The sequence below is a fragment of the Felis catus genome, chromosome D3 (assembly GCF_018350175.1).
Source record: "Felis catus isolate Fca126 chromosome D3, F.catus_Fca126_mat1.0, whole genome shotgun sequence".
NCBI lineage: Eukaryota > Metazoa > Chordata > Mammalia > Carnivora > Felidae > Felis > Felis catus.
The window spans coordinates 81,183,764-81,205,753 of NC_058379.1; the positions used below are offsets into that span (position 1 = coordinate 81,183,764).

Consider the following 21,990-nt stretch of genomic DNA (forward strand, 5'->3'; position numbering starts at 1 on the left):
GTGTGTTTAGCTACCTGCCCAAACTTTTTTCACCACTTTTTGTTTTTTTATCTTGTAAGGTAGTTTTCTTTCATTTTCTTCTTTTCATTCAGCATCCTAAAATAAGGAGCAACTGCTAAGTTAACTTTATTGCCGAGGCTGGGCTTGCTAGGACACACCCCCATACTTCCATGGTAAGTAAAGCACGTATTAATTCAGATCTTTGTCAGGCTATAAACCAGTGGTTTCCAACCTTGGCTCCACATCATAATCACCTGGGGTGATAAAAATTCTGATGTCTGGTTCCCACCCCAGCAAATGCTGACTTTGTTGTCTGGGGTAGGGCTTGGGCACAGTTTTTGTTTGTTTGTTTCCCAGGAGATTTTAGCGTGTATCCTAGGTGGAGAACCAGTCATCTAAACAATTCTTTCCAAAGGATCCTGAATATCACTGGGGATGAAAGACCGCCCTCTGATGGTTTTTCCACCTGAGTCATAATCTATTTAACTTGGTCATTCTCATGCTACTCTTTGGTTTTGGGTTGAGCTCCTGCTTTTAATCTTATTTTGCTGTCTGGCTGATTTTGATCTTCTTATGCTTGGGCCTCCAAAATCCTTTATAAGGAATTAGAATTTAAACTCTATTCCTCTATGTCCTAAGGTGCACCCTTTGTGAACTACAGTTCACAAAACAGTTGCTGAGATCAAGTGCACAGCTTCATGGCCATGAGTGGAAGAAACAGGAAATGTAATCCTCAGCTTGTCATAAACCGTGTATGCTAATTTTATTAGAGAAATTATCATTGAGAAACCAAAATTGTTTTACTTGAAATGCAAAGATAATGACTAGGGAGAGGCAGAGAGAGACAGAGAGAGAGCTATAAATTAAAGATCTCAACAACTCTTGCTACATATGCTTCCTGGTTCCTTTCCTAGCCACCTCTGTCTCTCCAAAATCCAGGTAAGTCCTTTCTTTAGCTTCAGCTTAAGACATCAGTGTTTTGGGAACACTGATGTTTGTTGATTTGAAAGAATTACTTTCATTGTGCATAATTTTCCTTGGGCTGGTTTTATTTAATTCAGTGCCTACATAGTCATGACAGTGTATCATCATGTTGTTTGACTGTAAGTTAATTGATTTTATTTCTTTTTAAAAAAGTTTTTTAGTGTTTTATTTATTTTTGAGAGAGAGAGAGAGAGACAGAGACAGAGAGAGAGAGAGAGGAAGCACAAGTGGGGGAGGGGCAGAAAAACAGGGAGACACAGAATCTGAAGCAGGTTCCAGGCTCTGAGCTGTCAGCACAGAGCCTGATGTGGGGCTCGAACTCACGAACCTCGAGATCATGAACTGAGCCAAAGTCAGACTCTCAACTGCCTGAGCCACCCAGGCACCCTGATTGATTTGATTTCTGAGTTAACTCGTAAGGAATCCTTGTAAGGAAACTTGGGGTTGAAATGGAAGTTTTAACAGCAGATGTGGAATGCCTTCACAGGGATGGGCCCTTGATTCAAAAACCCCTCAAAGTATTTTGGCTTTCAAAAAATTTTCTTCCACACTAATCTCATTCTTGTTTCAGGATTTTTCTTAAAGCCTTCATTCACTAGTTGTAACATAGCTGGTGGTGAAGAAAGCATAAAATGTGTTGTAATTGCTTATTTTAGTAAATAGTAATTGCTGTTTAAAATTATTTGTGTGTGTGTGTGTGTGTGTGTGTGTGTGTGTGTGAGGTTACAAAAGTAATATGAACTCATGGCACAAGCCTGAAACAATATAGAAAAAGTAGAGGAAAGAAAACACTTTTGCCTCTACTTAATAATCCATGGCAAAGAGATCTGTCATTGCCCTTTAGGGAAAATTCAGACAAGACTCCAGTTTTCATGCAGTTAGGGACTGGGGTTTAAGATAGTTAATCCATCCAGTCACTCTCTGCACTAGATTTCAATCAGTTGAGAAATACAAAGTACCTGAGAAGGAGCCACTATGGACTTTATTATTTTAAGGTTGGTTTGGAGACCTGAGATCAGCAGGAATTCTCAGGCCCTTCACTGGCCTGGTCACGGGCCAGCAGCTGGGCCATCAGAAGGGAGCAGACAAGGGCTGGGCCCGCCTGGGGGGAGGAAGCAGTGGGCAGGCAGACACAGGCAGACTCTGGCAGAGAACAAGAGAAAAGAAAACCATTTAGGTGTCAACCCTGATGCCTAAGGAAATGAGAACAGAAACACCGGATGATGCCAGATTGATTCGCGTCTCCTGTCCACAGAAGGCCAAGGAAAGGGGTGAGAAGCAGGCAGCAGTGACTTTTCCCTGGGAGGATGAAAATCTGTTTCCTGAATCAATACACGGACAGGAAGAGAAGCAGGACGGGTTCCTGTGACAGAAAGCAATTCAAATAGGTGAAATGAACTTGTTTGGTTTTGACTGTTGTTGCTGTTCTAGATCTTGCTGGGATCTTCATGGATTCGCTTGCTGCAGCATACACAAGGTTTGGGTTTAATCTTTTCCAAAAGCTGAATAAGACAAAAGATGGCAACATCTTCTTTTCCCCCGTGGGCATTTCAGCTGCCATCGGCATGCTCGTCTTCGGGACCCAAGGAGCCACCCCGGCCCAGTTACGGAAGGTAAGGAAGCTGTCCAGGCAGGCTCGTCTCTGGGGGCAGCCCTCTGGCATTACCCTGAAATGGGGCTAGGCAACAGAGAATGCACGTGAAGGCACAGGGCAATTGCAGGTCTATGAGGGAAGTCCTCCTCCCTCTCCAAATATCGCCAAGCCATCTGCTCCCTGGTGCTTGAAATTCCTTTGAGGGGGTGCTGAGTGAGTGGCCTTGTCCAAAGTCTTTAACCTCATTACGCATGAAGAACAAAACCTACTGAAAGAAGTTGTGTAATCCCCACTAGCCTATAAATGACGCATCAAAGATCAGTACATGAAAGGATTAACCAATGTAGGTGAGATCAATGGGCAATCCAGACCTGTGCATGATTTTGCAAGGAGAGAAATGCTACCTGTCTACCACTGAAGTTTCTTGAACAAACATTCAATACCCCAGACTGATTCTATGTGAGGGTTTCTCTATTCTGACCACAACCATAATATTTTCTGTCCTTCCAGATGCCCTCTTCTGAAAAAGAGGCAGGGAACTCAAGAATCAAAGCCGAAGAAAAAAAGGTGAGGAGATATGTGTTACAGTCTTCAGTAAGTCTGCTTTGTTGATATGGGCTCCCTGGGAAAATGTGTAGGAGGGGTAATAGTTTATGCTTGTTTTTAATCACTGCAGCCAAGTAGGGTTGCTGGTATTATATAGTAACAAACCCTTAAGAGGAGATTTTAACTTTATTTTTAAAAATTTTTTAATGTTTATTTCCTTTTGAGAGAGAGAGAGGGAGAGAGAGAGAATGAGTGCAAGAGAAGGAGACACAGAATCCGAAGCAGGCTCCAGGCTCTGAGCTGTCAGCACAGAACCCAACACGGGGCTTGAATCCACGAACCGCGAGATCATGACCTGAGTCCAAGTCGAATGTTTAAACCGACTGAACCACCCAGGTGCCCCAAGAGGAGACTTTAACTTTAAAGCACCTTGACCACTCCGATGTAAATATGCATGGACTGAAAAGTCCCTATGGCAGAGTGAATGGGTTTAGGAGTTAAACAGATTTGAGTTCAAAGCCTGACCCAGTCACTTAACCAGCCATGCTACTTTGGGTAAGCTATTCATTTTCTTTGAGCCTCTATGAAGTACCCAGTGGAGGTCTGGAACATACTGCTGACTCACCCAGTAATAATGGCGGTAGTAGGCGATACTATCACTACATTCTATTTTTATTTTAAGCTCCCTTGCTGATATTTTACATTAACGATGTATTAGCATAGGACCAATGACTTCTTAGGGTCACTTCTGGCTCTAGGGTTGTAGTATTGCTCCTCAAAGGACAATCTGCTCGAACATGGGAAAGTCCAAAGGTCAGGGCTGGCATCTGGGGATGGTTAGAGCTCTCGGGGTGGGGGAAGGCACATCTACCCTGACAGTAGTCATGGCTCGGCACCAGATGCTCATAAAATCATGGCTCCAATCACCCAGCAATCCAAGCTGTTCATTTCACAGTCCCACATGGCCAGGTTGTCTGGTTGGCTCTGGGGTATATGTGGAGAGTCAGGCTTCCTTACAAAGTTTGTGTAACAGAACTGGGTCAGAGAGCTGCTCCACTGTCCACTTGGCCACGGAGCACAGCTGTTTTCAGAGCACTCTCCCTCCCAAGCATGGTAGCCTGGACAGAATCTTTGCAGGAATTAGAAAAAGGAACGCCCCCTTGGGGGGTGACGGTTGAATTTCAGCTTTGTGCAGGGCACAACCTGTACAACTCTGCATAGCAACTCTGTCCACCCCTCAGGACTTTTCTGGGACCCACAGAAGCATGAAGGAGAATAGAATTACTGACTGAAAGGACATTAGGACTGAGGCATGTCTTGGAGGCCACATGCTCTAATCTCCTCTTTCAATAGATGAGAAAGCAGATGAGTACAGTGATTTGCTCAAAGACATGCCGGATGCACATTTCATTATCACATAAACTTAGAATATTCTGAACCTTGCTTTTAAAAATTGAAGGTAAAATTTTAAGATATCATGTACAAAAGGTATTAGGAATTCTTATACACGTCTGCAATTCTGAATAATGCAATTCTGAATACCTTTTAACTCTCCCTTCTAGTGAAAGAAATAAACTATTGAGGGGGCACCTGGGTGGCTCAGTCGGTTGGGCGGCCGACTTCGGCTTAGGTCATGATCTTGCAGTCTGTGAGTTTGAGCCCGGCGTCGGGCTCTGTGCTGACAGCTTGGAGCCTGGAGCCTGCTTTGAATTGTGTCTCCCTCTCTTTCTGCCCCTTCCCCATTCACACTGTCTCTGTCTTTCAAAAATGAATGTTAAAAAAAATAATAAAAAAAAAAGAAATAAACTATTGACAAATTAGCTAATGCCCCCAAGTACTTTCCTTGAACACATTCCCAGCCTTTCCTGAAAGAAGAAGTTCCACTATCCTGAACTTGGTGTTTGTTATTTCTGTATTATTTCATTGCATGTATTTTTTTTTTAAATTTTATTATTCTTTGAAACCTCATTATTTTGGGCTCAGGATTGTATTTATAAGATTCATTTATTTTAGGTGGATACTTGTAGCCATTGATGATTCATTTTCATGGCTATTAACCCATTGATCCTGTTCATAGGTGATTTCTTTCTTCCTTGCTTCCTTTCTTCCTTCTTATTAAAAACAGATGACCCTTCTTATACAAGCCTTGTAGTTTCCCTGGATGAGAGTCTCTCTAGTCCTGAAATTTCAAATATGGTAGCCACTGAATTGGCTATAGAGTATTTGAAATATACCTAGTTCAAACTGAAAGGTGCTGTAAGTGCAAATATACATCGCATTTCAAGATCTTAGTATGAGAAAATAATGTTGAAGGAAAACTGTTTTACTACTCACAACACTTCTAACACCGAATGTGTGAGTTTGCTTATATTAAACAATTTTGACACTAACTGCATGAAGTCAGTGCAGACCCCACACGTTGAAGAGCTCCATTCCACAAGACTTGCCCTACTTCAGATGCTAATTGCAAGGAAGTAGGTTCCCAGATTATTCACACTTCTGCCCAACTTGGCTACAAATCAGAGGATCCCATTATCCCCTACTCAAATTTGATAATTTTCTATAATGGCTCACAGAACTTAGGGAAACACTGGTTTCTTGTAAAGAATACAAACAAATAGCCAGATGAAGAGGTATATAGGGCGAAGTCTCAGGTTTTCCCAAGAGTTTGGGGTGCACCACCCTCCTAGAACATGGATGTGTTCACCAACCCAGAAGGTCTTTAAATGCTGTAGTTTAGGGATTTTTATGAAAGCTTTATCATAGAGGCACTTTCAGTGATTAGCTCTACCTCCAGCCCCTCTCCTTTCCCTGGAGGATGGGAGATGGGACTGAAAATTCCAAGCTTCTAATTATGGTTTGGTCTTTTCCGATGACCAGCCCCCATCCTGAAGTTGTTAGAACAAAAGATGCCCCTATCACCCAGGAAATTCCAAGGAATTTAGGAGTTCTGTGTCAGGAACTGGGACCAAAGAGAAAATATCAAAAGAAAAGATGCTTCCTAGCACCCAGGAATTTGTAGTCAGCAAATTACAAGGTTTAGGAGCTCTGTGTTAGACACTGGAGAAACAGACCAAGTATACATTTTTTTATCATGTCACAGATATAAAACATCTTGTTAATTTTTATATATTATTTTTGTTGAAATAATATATACTTGTATATTAATATATATATAATTATGTATTATAGTTATGTCAAAATGATGTTCTAGATATATTTGGTTTGATAAAATATAATACTACGTTTGATTTTATCTGCTTTTTACTTTTAAGAATGTAGTCACTAGAAAATTTCAGATTATACATGTGGCTAGGGCACCTGGGTGGTTCAGTTGGTAAAGCATCTGACTCAAGAAAGGATCCTGAGGTTGTGGGATCAAGCCCCACCTCAGGCCCCATGCTGAGTGTGGAGCCTACTTAAGATTCTCTCTCTCTCCTCTGCCCCTCTCCCCCACTCACGCTCTCTCCCTCTCTAAAATAATAAAAACTTTAAAAAAAAGATTATATATGTGGCTCACATTTGTGGCTTGCATTATATTTCTATGGGGCAACACTGGTCTATAGTATGTATCTGGAAGGTAGGGTGTATGTATGTTCAACTTTATTAAATATCACCAAACTGTTTGCCAAGGGGATTATACCAATTATCTGTACCACTTGGCAGTGTATATTGGCCCATTTCATACAGTTGTACAGAGAGAGTGGGACCTGAAACCCCACTGGCCTTGAAGTCACCAGTCATTGATATTCAGGGATAGTTGACCCTTGAACAACATGGGGTTGAATGGCACAGGTCCACTTAGATGCAGATCTTTTTTTTGATAAATACAACACTGTAAATGTATTTTCTCTTCCTTATGACTTTCTTAATAACATTGTCTTTTATTGAGCTTACTTTATTATAAGAATACAGCATATCATATATATAACCTATATATTGTTTTGATTTTGAAGATTGAGAAGACAGAAGAGATACATCAGCAATTCCAAGAGTTTTTGAGTGAGATAGGCAAATGCACTAATGGTTATGAACTAAGAATAGCCAACAGGCTCTTTGGAGAAAAGACATACCTCTTCCTTCAAGTAAGTTTAGCTGTATCCACCACATCTGTGAGTGGTATTCATGAATGGCCGATGGCCCATTTAGGACTGTGAGTCCTGGAGGCATACTGCCTGAGCTGACTGCCTGGCTCAGTCCACATCACTGGGTGTCCCCCTGCCTGTTCTCCAGACATTCAGGCCCTTTGGGAGCTTCTTTTTAATTCTGGTAGTCTAAATCTGCTTTTTGCCTTAACCCTATTGTACCTGCCAAAAACGTGCCTGGAAGTACTCAGAAGTGATTTTCCCAGGTCCTAAGACACCCTGATAACAATGCCAGCCATCTTTAATGTACAGACACATTTTTTTAGAGATGTTGGAAATGGATAAACTGAAATTCCTTTTTTCAAAATAAATTGAATTTTCAACCTCCTTCTATTCTTTCCCTGTTCCTCCTAAAGAAATACTTAGATTATGTGGAAAAATATTACCACGCTTCTCTGGAACCTGTTGACTTTGTAAATGCAGCAGACGAAAGTCGAAAGAAGATTAATTCCTGGGTCGAAAGCCAAACAAAGGGTACAGTATGGATGGGTCATTCATCGTAAAATGCTTCTTGAGCACCTGCTCTGAGCTGGACACTCATAGGGTGCCAGGGTGCACAAGCCTTTGGGGGGTTCAGACTTGAGATAAGTTTGTTAGGGTTAGAAGGGCAGGGCTGGGCATGAGGAGTGGGAGAAGACACTACAGAGAATGGAATAGTCTCAGCAAATGGGAGAGAGCCAAGGGGGCCCCAGGGAGGGACCACAGGAAGCCAGCTCCATAATGGAGAATGATTTGAACATGGCTGTGCCTCACAGTATCTTCGGGACTCCTGAAACTGGACCCGTGTCTGTGTTGGGTTCACATCTTTTCCTTTATATGAGAGCCTTTCTTTCTTAGTCTGGGTCTGTAAGAGGAAATGTCATAGTGTCTCCTTTCTCTTGTCAAGTGAGAGACATTTAGCTCTCCTCCCACCAAGATCTTTATGGCCTCCAGCTGGGGCTGCCTGGCCTTCATCTCCACTAGAGCATCATGCTGGGACGGTAACAACTTTCAGCCCCATCCTCAGCACAGAACTTGACAAAGCCTCACTTCATGCTCTCTCCTTATCCCCTAGTATGAGCCAAACACACAAGAAATACCAGAGAGGACTATTTAATATGGAAATATGCTTGGGGGGGGGGGCAATAGCTGATACTTTAGTGTTAGAATTTCAGAATACATTTTTTAAAATTCCAGTTATCAGGAAGACATTATTATTTCACAATACAATTTTTCCATCTTTATACTTAGACCAAAAAATAAAATAAAATTTGAAGAGCAGGAAAAAAGGAGGGTCTATCAAAGGGTTGACTGATGGCAATGTTCTTCAGAATTTAGTGTGGGAGGGGCTAAACCCAGAGACAAAAACATCAGTTTCTTTTCCAATAATATAGTAAATCCCTAAGTTTCAGGTGGTAATTATATCAAATGGGTAAAAATAATAGCTTACACTTACTGCGTGCCTCTTATGAGCTGGAGAGCGCTCCAAGTGCTCTACACATATTAAGTCATCTACTCCTCATAACCACTCCATGAGGCAGGTTTTATTCCTGTTTTGCAGATGTGGAAACTGAGGCACAGCGAGCTTAAATAACTTGCCCAAGATTCCTCAACTGGTAAGAGGCAAAACTGGATGCTAACAGAGGCAGTCCGATCCCAGAACCTGAACACTTAACCATCGTACTTCATTTTATCCAATGGGACACATGGGCTGTGGGCAAAGTGAGGGCCTCCCTACAACCCTGCCAGCAAACCCTTTGTCGGCAAGGCCCTCAGGTGCTGGCCTGGCTGAGTTTTTAGTGACGAGTCAAGTCCACCTTCATCATATCTGCCTTGCCTAGCACTTGTGATTTTGAAGATGGGCCAACTTTGTTGTTGTTGTTGTTCATTTGCAGAAAAAATCAAGGACCTGTTTCCAGATGGTTCTCTAGACAGCTTCACCAAGCTGGCGCTGGTGAACACAGTTTATTTTAAAGGGCAATGGGACAGGGAGTTTAAGAAAGAAAATACCAAAGAGGAAGAGTTTTGGCTGAATAAGGTATGGCCCCTAATTTATTTATGTGATGTGTTGACACGTGGAACGTACAACCTAAAGCCCTACTTGAGCAAACGAACGTGGTAGACAGCAAGTACTGACTGGAGGCCCTGATCTCTAGCACTATTTTGGGGGGAGCCAATCACTTTGGTGGGCGAACCTGGCTGTCTTCCGCCTCCTCTGACACTGCACGCTCTATTGCTTTGTTGCAGAGTGCGAGCAAATGTGTGCCAATGATGACACAGACCTGTACCTACAGCTTCACTTTCCTGGAGGACTTACAAGCCAAGATTTTGGGAATTCCGTATAGAAACAATGACCTAAGCCTGTGTGTGTTGCTGCCCAATGACACAGATGGCCTGGAGAAGGTAAAACCTTGCATCTCCCCAGTCTTGCTTTCATCTCCTGAGGCTTTGTGTCCCAAAGCTTGTTTCTGGGTAAGCTTGGAAACAGGACTACTGATCTGGAGCTGGTGTCGAGCAGACACTCTTCCTTACTCTGTGCAGCAGCTACAGACGGATGTCTAAAAAGGGGCATTAAGCAGTATCGGGTTTCCTGAAAACAACCAATACCGAAATAGTTGGGGATGAGCGAACACGAACATTTAAGGTCACATGGGAGTTCCAAAGATCAGCCACTATTCTGAGAAATGGTTGATCTCTGTGCACCTTTTCCCCAGAAAAGAACGGCATTTGCACATACAGCAAATTTTGCATCCTGTTCAATAGGCTATGAGACCTCCTGAATTTCTTTCTTGGAACTTTAATTTCTTTTTATTTGTTTTAAAAAAATTTTAGGTGTCTTGATTTATTTTGAGAAAGAGGGCACAAGTGGGGGAGGAACAGAGAGAGAGAGAGGGAGAGAGAGAGAATCCCAAGAATCCCAACAGGCTCCTCTCTGTTAGCACAGAGCCCGATGTGGGGCTCTCAGACTCATGAACATTGAGATCATGACCTGAACCAAAATAAGGTCAGTCGCTTAACTGACTGAGCCACCCAGACACCCCTGATTTCTTTTTAAAGATTTTATTTTATTTTTTTTTGGAGCAGTTTTGGTTTACAGCAAAATTGAGAGGAAGGTACAGAGATTTCCCATTTCCTCCCTGCCCCCACATACACAGTCTCCTCCATAATCAACGTCACTTACCAGAGTGGTAATTTTTTTAATCCAAAGATGAACCTCCATTGACACATAATAATCGTCCCAAATCCATAAGATCTTTAATCTTGAACCCTTTGATTTAGTCCCCCTTGATTTAAACCTAGTCTAAGATAGCTCCAAAAAGAGGTCCAGTACATGGAAATAACTCAATAAATGATGGATGCTATATTATTATGATACTAGATGCTGTTCTCTGGCTGTGAAACATCTCTAGTTGCTTTGCATGTTGGAAAAATTTGGGATAGCAGAATGGCAATATGTATGAAAGCTTTAAGAGTATTCATACTCTGACTCCAAAATTCCAGTTCAGAAGAAACAAAATTGCCTTTCTGAGTCAAATCAGTAATTTCTGCATTAAATATACTAAGATACCTAGTTCGAAATTCATCACCACCACCATCATCATCATCATCATCACTATTTTCAGATCCACAGTATCTATCAGCATCTATCATGCTGCATACTTACTAGATGATCGTAAAATGAGTGGATGAATGTTTGGCAAAATTTATCAGCTCGATGGAAGTATTATCTATCAGTCTGAAGATATTTAGGAGAGATACAGACCTCTGAAAAAGTTTACATTAAAACAAGTAACATGGACATTCACTGTAATTGCAACTATGTAAATATATATCATGTAAGTAAATATACATATTATGTAAGGTATATTATTACATATTTATTACAGGTAATTCATATAAATATATGACTTACTCTATATAAATTATACATTATGTATGCATAAAAGACTACAGGGGAATAGTAAAAAATGAAATAATATGTGGATTGATAGAATAAGAAATACCTTATTTCTCATCCTTAAAAATTCATTTACTACTACTGAGTTTTCACATACATAAAGATGAATAAAGAAGTATAAGACAAGTGCCTGCTATAAAGACAACGGTCTAGTGGAATAACATTTCTTTTGTGCATTATTAAAATTAATCATTTCTAACAGCTTCAAATCAGTGTTACAGTGTTCTAACTTTGTGTCGATAATCATACCACTTTTCCTGCATAGATTATAGATCAAATAACTCCAGAAAATTTAGTAGAGTGGACTAACCCGGGGCATATGGAAGAAAGGAACGTGACCTTGCACTTACCGCGGTTTGAAGTGGAAGATGGGTACGATCTGGAGGCCCTGGAGGCCGTCTTGGCAGCCATGGGGCCGGCTGACGCTTTCAGCGAGTACAGAACGGACTCTCCGGGGCTGTCCTCACATTCCGGGCTGCAGGTGAAGAAGTTCCTGCACAGGGCCTTTGTGGCGGTCACCGAGGAAGGGACTGAGGCCGCAGCAGGCACCGGTGTGGGCTTTGCTCTCACATTGGCGCCGGGTTATGAACATTTTCATTGCAATCACCCTTTCCTGTTCTTCGTCAGGCACAATGAGTCCAACAGCATCCTCTTCTTCGGTAGATTCTCTTCTCCTTAGGACAGTCATGGCCTTGGCGGAAAACCAGTGTTAGAGTATCAGTTAAGACTACGGACATAGCCCGTTCTTTAAGAAAAATTGTCTTACTTGCTTGCATTCCAATCTTACCATCAAAATCAATGACCCGGTGACTGTAACAGGGTGCGTGTGTTTATAATTCTCCTTAAAGCTGAAACGTCCTTTTGTTTGTGCTCGGTAAAAACCAAGTTAAATCGAGGCTCGGTAATAATCTGTTGATTTCTTCTGGAAGTAAATCAACCTCTTGTGGTTTTGTGTACTAATGGCGAGAAACAGACTCTTAAGAAAAGACACAGACTAGTGATTCTGGGAGTCCCTCTAGTTCCAATAGTTTGACGTAATACACAAATAAAACAGTAATTTAAAAAATTTTTTTTAACATTTATTTATTTTTGAGACAGAGAGAGCATGAATGGGGGAGGTTTTTTTTTTTTAACGTTTGTTTATTTTTGAGAGAGAGAGAGAGCATGAATGGGGTAGGGTCAGAGAGGGAGGGAGACACAGAATCTGAAACAGACTCCAGGCTCCGAGCTGTTAGCACAGAGCCCCAAGCGGGGCTAGAACTCATGGACTGCGAGATCATGACCTGAGCCAGTCAGAAGCTCAACTGAGCCACTCAGGCACCCCTAAATAAAACAGTAATTTACTCGATTCATGTGTTACTTTTTTCTTTCTCGGCAAGTGCAGCAAAGTGCATAAAAGAAAGAGGATTTAGAAGCACGTCAGCAAAACATAAATTCAGGCTTAAAGCCAGGAAAAAATAAAACAATGTATCAGACAAAGGATTCCCATATTTTCATCTTCTCTTCTAACGGAGCATATTATCTGTTGTCAGTTGTGTTAAGCCTTTTGATACTGTGAAATAAAGGCGATTTTGAGAAGATAAATATTGTAGCCAATTTTTTTTAACAGCTCTATTGAACTGTAATTTACCTACTATAAAATCCACGCTTTGGAAATTTATGGTTCAATGATTTTTGGTAGATTTCTATAGTTGTGCATCTGTTACCACAATCCAGTTTTGGAACATATCCATCATCCTACAATGTTTCCCTGATGCTTGTTTCCATCCCCAATCCCAGGCAACTATTGATTTGTTTTCCGTACTTGTAAAATTTTCTTTGATATTTCATATAAATGAAATTGTTAAATATGTAGGTTTTTTTTTTTTGCATCTGACTTCTTAGCATAATATTTTCAAGGTTCCTCCAAGTTACAGCATAAATCAATACTTCATTCTTTTTATGGCTGAGTAATATTCTGTTACGTGGATATTTCAGATTTTGTTTATCCATTCATCAACTGATGAACATTTATGTTGTTTCTGCTTTTGGCTATTGTGAATAGCACAGCTAAGAACATTCTGTATACAAGTTTTGTGTGGACACATATTTCCATTTCTCTTGGGTACATACCTAGAAATGGGATTAGTGCCTTTGTGTTTGTCATTTTGAGGAACTGCCAAATTGTTTTCCAGAGGGGCTGCAACCATTTTACAATCTCATAGCAATGTAGGAGGGTACCAATTTCTACTCCTCTTTGCCAATACTTGTTACAGCCAGTCTTTTTGATTTTAGCTGTCCTAGTGATTGTGAAGCAGTATCTGACAGTTTTATGGCGTCTTTTGAAGTGCAGAGTCTAATGTAGCAATATTATCTTTGAAGGATAATGTTTTTGGTGTATCTAGGAAACTCTTTCCCTAATCCAAGTTTACAAAGATTTTCTCCTGTTTTCTTCTAGAAGTTTTAGTTTTAACTCTTCCGTTTAAATCCATGGTCCATTTCTGCATGTGTGTGTGTGTGTGTATGTGTCTGTGTCGTGAGGTAAGGTCTAGGTTATGATTTTTTTTGTATACAGATGTATCATTATCCACAGCATCATTTATCAAAAAGACAATTCTTTCTTCACTGAATTGTCTGGGTACCTTTATCGAAATCAATTAACCATAAATATAAGGTTTTATTTCTGGCGTCTCAATTTTGTTCTGTTGATTTATATGCTTACTGATATGACCATCCTGCATTGTCTTGATTACTATAACTTTGTAGTAAATTTTGAAATCAGTGAGTGTAATTACTTTCTTCTTTTTCAGAATCCTTTTTGGTTAGACTAGGTCTTGTGCATTTTCATATAAAATTTAGAATCAGTTTGTCAATTTATTTAAAAAGCCTACTGGAATTTTGATAGGAATGGCATTAAATCTATGGACCAATTTATTCAATACTGAATTTTCTAATCCATGAATATCAAATGTCTCTCCATTTACTTAGTAATTTCATTTCTTTCAGCAATATTTTATAGATTTAAGTGTACAAATCCTTTTTTCATTGAATTTATTTTGACAATTTTTGATGCTATGGTGAATGGAATTATTTTAATTCGGATATCAAGTCATTAGGTTGTATACCTTAAATACGTACACATTTATTACACATGAAATAAGAATAAAAAGAAGCATGAAATAAGATGTTTAAAGGAATTTAAAAAGGAATTTAAAAGGAGTGTTAATGGGTATTTTGTTGAGTGATATTTTTCTTTTTTAATATTTATTTTTGAGCGAGAGAGAGAGAAAGAGAGAGCGGGTGAGGGGCAGAGAGAAAGAGAGGGAGACACAGAATCCGAAGCAGGCTCCAGGCTCTGCGCTGTCAGCACAGAGCCTGATGTCAAGCACAGAGCTTGAACCCACGAACCATGAGATTATGACCTGAGTCGAAGTCAGACACTTAACCGACTGAGCCACTCAGGCGCTCCTAAACTAAAGTTTATTTAAAAAGGCAAGGAAGCAAGGGAGGAGGTGATTCATCTGAGTTATGAGTAATAAGTCTTTAGAAAGTACAGTGGCTCAAAATGCAGGTCGGGATGTTCTGATAAGAAGACAGATATGACAGAGGTGTCACTAACCACAATGGCAGTTCAGGATCTTAACTGGTGCTTGTCCACCAGCCTCAGTGATAGAGCCTCCTCACTCCACATATCCTTGACCAAGCGTCCAGGATCTCTTTTTTTGGTTTCACAAATGTCCCCAGTGGAGCTGGGCATGTCTACAAGTGGATGGCCTTGGGACAAAAAGCCAAGTGACCCAGTTGAGCAACATCCTATTTGGCAAACAGCAGAGGAGCTGCTGGTAAAGCCCTTTCTGGTGCCAATCTGGGTGAGGTTGCTAACCATTAGTACGAAGTAACCACAGTACTAAAGGCCCTTGAAAGGTGACATGTTCTGGGCTTAGCCAATCATTGTTAACTCATCTTCCAGCCACAGTAATCTGTGTAAAGGGTGGGAATGTGGTCTGGGACTTCACATAAAGATGGGAGGAGAGAAGCTCTCTTGAGGGTTACTAGCTGGAAGATAATCTAGGTATTAGCTGAAGTCAAACACTAGTCTTCTCGTGACATAGGAAGCTTTCCTTTATATAGAAGATGAGATCAATACTGAAAACAAGTGATCTGAAAAAAGGAGACATCTATCATGTATCTACCTGCCTACCTACCTATTTACCTCCCCACTTACCTACCCACTACCTACCTGTCACGTATCTATGGAGAGAGAACTTGATACACTGTTTTCACCACTCCACCAAAAAAGCAAAACAAAACAAAAAACCCCTGAGTTTTGTTACTGGGTGCCTAAAGAATCCTGAAGAATATATAGCCCCCTTAGACAAAAGCTTGAAAGATAGCAGGGAAGTTGGGACCCACGTTTTTGGGGATGCCTGAACTCCTAGTTGTTTTGAGGGATTGATTAAAAATATTTTCATCTGCTGCAGATATTGAGAGTGCCAATGGCACAGCCAACATGCTGTAAGAGAAGAGAAATTTCTCAAGAAGAGAAAACTCTCAGAGTTTAATCTTAAAAAAGATTCCACTTAATTGTTTTGCAAGTCAATCTTTTGCTTCTTGTTCTCAGAATGAATTGGATAATTCACATCTGCTTGAAAATAGATAGGTTGGCTAAGATCTCATTGGAAATATAATTGCAGTAGATCAAACTCTACGTATAGGAACGTGTTTACAGGGTGCCTGGGTGGCTCAGCTGGCTAAGTGCCGACTTCAGCTCAGGTCAAGATCTCTCAGCTCTGGGTTCAAGCCCTGTGTTGGGCTTCTGTACTGACAGCTCAAGCCTGGAGCCTGCTTTGGATTCTGTGTCTCCCTCTCTCTGTCCCTCCCCTGCTCATGCTCTGTCTCACTCTCTCTTTCAAAAATAAACATTAAAAAAGACTGTGTTTACAAATAAACACAAGCTCATCAGAATGAGCTCAGAGCTCTATGCACAGGGAAAAAGACACATGAGATGATTGGGGTTTCAAATATTCTCTTATGTAAGGCATTTCAGGACAATGTCATTTGGGCTTTCATGGTGGTGGACTGTGTTCGCACTAGTATTTGGGTCAAATGTAAACTACTGCGTATGTTACATTCTTTGGAAGCGACCTGCTTTTCAGGGAAGAGCAGAATGGCTGAAGGAGTGGGTTGATGTTGTGGATGCGTGGACTATGGGGAATCAAATGGGAAGATGCTTCTGAATGAAGACTCAGGAGTCCGATTACCCGAATTTGATTCCTGCCTCCAGCACTGACTGACTGTGCGACTTCCAGGAAGCCATGTAACCATTTCTATTGCAGTTTCCTCATCTGTAACATCGGGAGATAACTCAATAAGATAATGCCCTGTCTGGTCATCGCAGAGGTTAAATAAGACTATTTCTACACAGTACTTAAGAAAATGCCTGGCACTTACATGGTCAATAAATGTAAGCTGCTGCTTCCTCCTCCTCCTGTTTCTCTTTCTCTTTCTTTTCCTCTTCTCTCCCTCCTCCTCCTGCTTCCTTGTTATTGTTCCTCATTGCTCCTCAATCCTCTATGCTGCTACTGTTCATAGTCATCGAATACAGTGATTCTATCAGTTTGTGTCCCAGGAGGCACAAGATGGCACATTCCATTTACTTCGGATTTTTGAAGACACTGTTTTCTACACAAACCTTTTATTTGGAATAGTTTTAGGTTTAAAAAGTTGCAAAGATGGTACGGTGAGTTTCCATAAACTCCTTGCCCTAATGTTATCATCTCACATCACTAGGGCATGTTTGTCAAATTGAAGAAATCACTGTTGGTACATCAGTCACTGTGGCAGGCAGCATTCTACGATTCCACCTGGTGTCCTAGTCAATCCAATACTAATGTAGGTGTTGCTGTGAAGGGAATTTGCAGAAGCAACTGAGAATCCAAATCAGTTCACTTTAGGGAAGGGAAATTACCAGGGTGGGCCTGGTCTAATCCCATGAATTTGTAGGATCTTGGTCTAGAGCTCAGAGACAGGGATGTCAGAGGCAAAGCCTAAGGGATTTGATAGAAGCAAAATTCTCTTGCTAACTTTGAACATGGAGGATGCTATGTGGACAGGCCCTGAGAGTCTTTAGATATTTACAGTGACCCTTAACTCACAGACGGTAAGTAAGTGGGAAACTCAGTCTTGTAAGTGCAACAGATAAATTTGACCAATGACCCAGCTGAAGTGTATTCTTCCTCAGAGCCTCTAGAAAGGAGCACAGCCTGGCTGATACTATGATTTCAGCTTTGTAAGTCCCTGGGGGTAGTCCCTTTGTAGTCCCTAAATGGGATTTGGTCCCATTGTGCCAGGACTTCTGATCCATAGAGCTGTGTGGGAATATTTTTGGTACTTGATTATGAAGTAATAGAAAATTAACATAATTACTATTGGCTAAACTCCAGGCTTTACCTGGATGTTACCATTAATTTTTTCATTAACGTCCATTAGGTGTTCTAGAATCTAGTACAGGAAATAACAACACGTTTCGTTGTCATATCTCCACAGTCTCCTCTGATCTGTGACAATTTCTCAACCTTTTCTTGTTTTTCATGACCTTGGCAGTTTTGAGGGGTACTGGTTTGGTATTTTGCATTTGGGGCTTGCCTGACTTGTTTCCTCATGGTTAGACTGGGGTTCTGGGATTTCTGAAAGAATATCACAGAGGTGAAGTGCCTTCTCATTACATCATATGAGGAAGAACCTGACATGTATGTGACATCACTGGGGATGTTAACCTTGATCTCCTCCTTCAGGTAGAGCCTGTCAGGTTTCTACACTATAAAGTTGCTATTTTTCCCTTTTCGTACTCTATACTCTTTGAAAGCAAGTCACTAAGTTCCATTTATCCTACTGGCGGTGGAGGGATTAAGCTCTATCTTCTGGAGGGGAGAGTATCTACTTATGTTATTTGGGATTTTTCCATAGGAGGGTTCAGAAGAGACTTAAAAAAATTAACAGTTAATTGGCTTGACAGAGATGCAATTTACATAAAATAATTCACCTACTTGAAATGTAGAAGGTGAATCTTTGTAAATGTATGTACCCATGAAAACACCACAACCAAGGTGCAGAATATTTCCATTATCCCTGCAAGTTTCTCTTCTTTTGCTTCCCGGTCAACCACCAGCCCAGCAACTGCTGATCTGCCTTCAATCACGTCAGGGTAGATTTGTCATTTCTAGGGTTTCATTCGAGTGGATTCAGATAGGATATCCTCTTTTGTGCCCCCTTCTTTTTGCTCAGCACTGGGTTTTTGAGATTCATCGACGTTGCTGAGGTGTCGGTAGTTTGTTACTCTTTACTGACAAACACTATTCTGTTGTCTGAAGAAACCACATCTTGTTTACCCACTTACTCACTGATGGGCTTTTGTGTTGCTTCCGGCGTTTGGCCACCATGCATAACACTACTATGCACATTTGTGCGCGTGAGTCTTTATGTAGACGTATGTTTTCATTTAGACATCTAAGAGTGAAATTGCTGCGTCATATGATACGTTTAAGAAATTGCCAAAATGGGGGCGCCTGGGTGGCGCAGTCGGTTGAGCGTCCGACTTCAGCCAGGTCACGATCTCGCGGTCCGTGAGTTCGAGCCCCGCGTCAGGCTCTGGGCTGATGGCTCGGAGCCTGGAGCCTGTTTCCGATTCTGTGTCTCCCTCTCTCTCTGCCCCTCCCCCGTTCATGCTCTGTCTCTCTCTGTCCCAAAAATAAATAAAAAAAAAACGTTGAAAAAAAAAAAAAGAAATTGCCAAAATGTTCTCCATGTTCCACTCCCACCAGGAGCGTATGAGCAGCCCAGTCGCTCTGCATTCTCACCCGTGGTTGGTGTGGCCGGACTTCTCCATCGCACACATTCTAATGGGTGTGCAGGTGTTCTCTCACTGTGGTTCTCTTCTTTGGTAAAGTGTCTGTCCAAAACGTTTGCCTATTTCTATTACATTGTCTTGCCGTTGTCGATTTCTAATTGCTCTTAATATATTCTGAATACAAATTCCACGTCAAATATATGGATTGCTTTTCTAACTCTCTTCTTTCATTCCGCCCACCCCCCGCCGTCTGCCCAGGATCCAGTTTATTCTGCCTTGGGGAGAGTGGTGGGTACCACCCTGTGCCAGAAGAGGGAGGGCCTGAGGGTCAGTTAAGGCCCGTGGCAGGATGAGGGTGGCAGGGCATGGCGCTAAGCCCCTGGAATGTGGTGAGGCCAGGCCGGGGCCCCAGAGGCGGCTGTGGGAGGACGGCGCAGATGCCCCTGCTGCCAGAGTGGAAGGCACTGGCTGGGGCTGGGCTGGGGCTCCAGGGCTATGGACCCAAGCCACACAGGCACCCCAGGAAGCGGGGCACAGGGTCATGTGACACGGAACGTGACACAGAGGCACACAGCTCAAGAGTAAGCACACGGACAAGCGGGCAAAGATTCACAGGCCAGAGGGAGACCCAGCCGTGGCCGAACACGTGGATAAAATGGCGGTGTCATACCAGACCACAAGGGACACATGGCACAAGAGGACATGTGGACGCGATGGCCACGGAGGGCTGACCTAGGCCATGGAGTGCAAAGGACAGGGTAAGGGGGCCTTTGGGCATGACTGCACAGCAATCATGGTAAGAGCGCGGCAGGGGCTGGGCTGGAGGCGCCTGGGGGTTAGCACGCCGCGCAGCCCCTCTGGGGCTCAGTCCGTCTTGCACACTTACCTAAGCTGCTTCCACCTCATCACAGACGACCAACAGGTTGGCCACGTCCAGGCTGGCCCTGCCCAGGCGGGGGTCAGAGCCCTGGCAGAGCGCCTTGAGCCGCTCACCGCTCACAGTCTGCAGGCGCGCTCGCACGCGGTTGAAGCTGCGCGTCCCCACGTCCCGCATCCGGGTCTCGAGGACGCAGGGACGTGTTCACGCGAGAGCTGGGAGAGCCCGGTGATCCCGGGTTCCGGGCCTCCTTAAGTTGACCTTTCCACACCAGCTGCGCGGGGGTGGGTCTTGACCGAGAAGCGGGTGGCCCGGAGAGGCCCTGGCTCGTCCCCTTCAGCCCTTGTTTGCGCACGATCTCCGTGACCCCCGTGGAAGCATCCTCTGGAGTCGGGGTTGGGGCACCTCTGGTCGTGGGTGAACTTCACCGTGAACGCCTCCGGGAGGCGCCGGACCACTTGGGCCTCAGCCACACAGCAGGCGGCGCGTGCTGTGTGGTTGCTAAGGGACAGAGGGTCCTAGCCCGCTGGATGGAGGCCTGGGGCGAGACCGTCGCCGCACGCAGTCCCCAAAGCTCAGGTAGGCCACTGCGGGCCCTCGTGTAGCTGCGGCTGCCTCTTCACGCGCCGGGTGGTGGGGAAGGTGATGCAGGACGCTAAGGACACCCGGGATCCGGGCCCCGGAGACCCCCGCCCGGCCTCCCGGCTTCCCGGCCCGCTGTGGCAGGACGCCAGTGCCTGGGGGACCCCGCGCCCCAGGCCCGGGGTCCCTGCCGGGCGCCAGAGAGGCGGCGCCCCCGCAGTGGGATGGGTTACATTTTGATGAAGTCCAATTCGTCGCTTTTTTTCTTTTATGGCTTCTGGATTTTCTTTTTCGTTTTGGTCTTATTTAAGAAATCTTTGCCAAAAAAAAGAGGTTAGAGTGGGAGAGAGCCAAAGCATAAAAGACTCTTAAAAACTGAGAACAAACTGAGGGTTGATGGGGGGTGGGAGGGAGGGTGGGTGATGGGTATTGAGGAGGGCACCTTTTGGGATGAGCACTGGGTGTTGTATGGAAACCAATTTGACAATAAATTTCATAAATTGAAGAAAAAAAGAAAAGAAAAATGTTGAGCAAGAATTAGGTTAAAAAAAAAAGAAGAAATCTTTGCCTATCTCAGATTTGCTAAGACCATCTTCTGTGTTTTATTTATTTTTTTCCCTAGAACTTTTATGCTAATAGCTTTTACATTGAGGTGTATGATTTATCTTGAATACGTTTTTGTTAAGTAAGGGTTAGGGCGCATTGGTTTTCATGTGAATTTTCGGTTGTTACAGCATCATTTGTTGAAAAGACTCTTCTTACCCCAATAATTACTTACCTTGGAAACTTTGTGACATATATATGTGTGGGTCAGTTTCTGGTTCTTCTGTTTTATTTTTCTTGTAATTTTTTTAAAACGTTTATTCATTTTTGAGAGACAGAGACTGCGTGAGTGGGGGAGGGAGAGAGAGAGTGAGACAGAATCAGAAGCAGGCTCCAGGCTCTGAGCTGTCATTGCAGAGTCGGATGCAGGGCTGGAACTTATGAACCAGGAGATCATGACCTGAGCCACCCAGGCGCCCCCTCTGTTCTTTTATTTATTTATTATTATTATTTTTTGTTTATTTTTACTTATTTTGAGAGAGACAGAGTGAGTGGGGAGGGACAGAGAAAGAGGGAGGGAGAGGATCCCAGGCAGGCTCTGCACTGTCTGTGCAGAGCCCAGCGTGGGGTTCAAACCCGTGAAATGGTGAGATCATGACCTGAGTCCAGGCTTAACCGACTTGAGCCACCCGGGCACCCCTGGTTCCATCAGATGTCAGGACCGCCCCATCCTCGTCCTGAGGTTTACTCTGTCTAATAATAATTATGTAGCCACTCAAACTTTCCTATGACTGGCGTTGGCATGGTGTATTTTTTCTGTCCCTTCATTTAACCTAGATGTGTCCTTGTATTTAAAGGTTTTATTTTTATTTTTTAAAACTATCATATAATGGGATGCTGTGGTTATCTTCTGGAGGTAGAATGGACTCCCCTCCAAAAAAATTGCTTGGACATTGA

The 21,990-nt window shown here is 42.8% G+C and overlaps 2 protein-coding genes and 1 long non-coding RNA gene across 6 annotated transcripts in view; 2 read left to right on the top strand and 1 right to left on the bottom strand.

Moving 5' to 3' along the window:
* Positions 1 to 827: 827 nt before the first annotated feature.
* SERPINB13 (serpin family B member 13) lies at positions 828 to 12,276 on the top strand. 4 transcript variants are annotated; one of them, XM_019815396.2, is made up of 9 exons: positions 2,122 to 2,255; positions 2,416 to 2,597; positions 3,089 to 3,172; positions 5,596 to 5,598; positions 7,081 to 7,209; positions 7,626 to 7,743; positions 9,144 to 9,286; positions 9,496 to 9,651; positions 11,472 to 12,276. In XM_019815396.2, exons 1-9 carry the CDS (start codon positions 2,174 to 2,176, stop codon positions 11,883 to 11,885), a joined length of 1,311 nt encoding a protein of 436 aa, XP_019670955.1. In that variant the 5' UTR covers positions 2,122 to 2,173; the 3' UTR covers positions 11,886 to 12,276. The 4 variants fall into 4 exon arrangements, with proteins under 4 accessions (XP_019670953.1, XP_019670955.1, XP_019670952.1 ...); XM_019815394.2 differs by lacking the exons at positions 2,122 to 2,255; positions 5,596 to 5,598 and adding an exon at positions 828 to 939 and having other exon boundaries at positions 3,089 to 3,145; XM_019815393.2 differs by lacking the exon at positions 5,596 to 5,598 and having other exon boundaries at positions 2,123 to 2,255; positions 3,089 to 3,145.
* LOC123381090 lies at positions 11,556 to 20,066 on the bottom strand. The gene is made up of 2 exons (XR_006587594.1): positions 19,918 to 20,066; positions 11,556 to 11,897 (listed from the first exon to the last, which is right to left on the bottom strand). It is a non-coding gene; the product is annotated as an uncharacterized LOC123381090 (long non-coding RNA).
* A 130-nt stretch (positions 20,067 to 20,196) lies between these two features.
* Positions 20,197 to 21,990, top strand: part of SERPINB11 (serpin family B member 11) — a 74,571-nt gene continuing 72,777 nt past the window's right edge. The window contains exon 1 of the mRNA XM_023242077.2: positions 20,197 to 20,487. Coding sequence (XP_023097845.2) covers positions 20,439 to 20,487 — 49 coding nt within the window. The 5' untranslated portion in view covers positions 20,197 to 20,438. The remainder of the gene's footprint in view (positions 20,488 to 21,990) is intronic.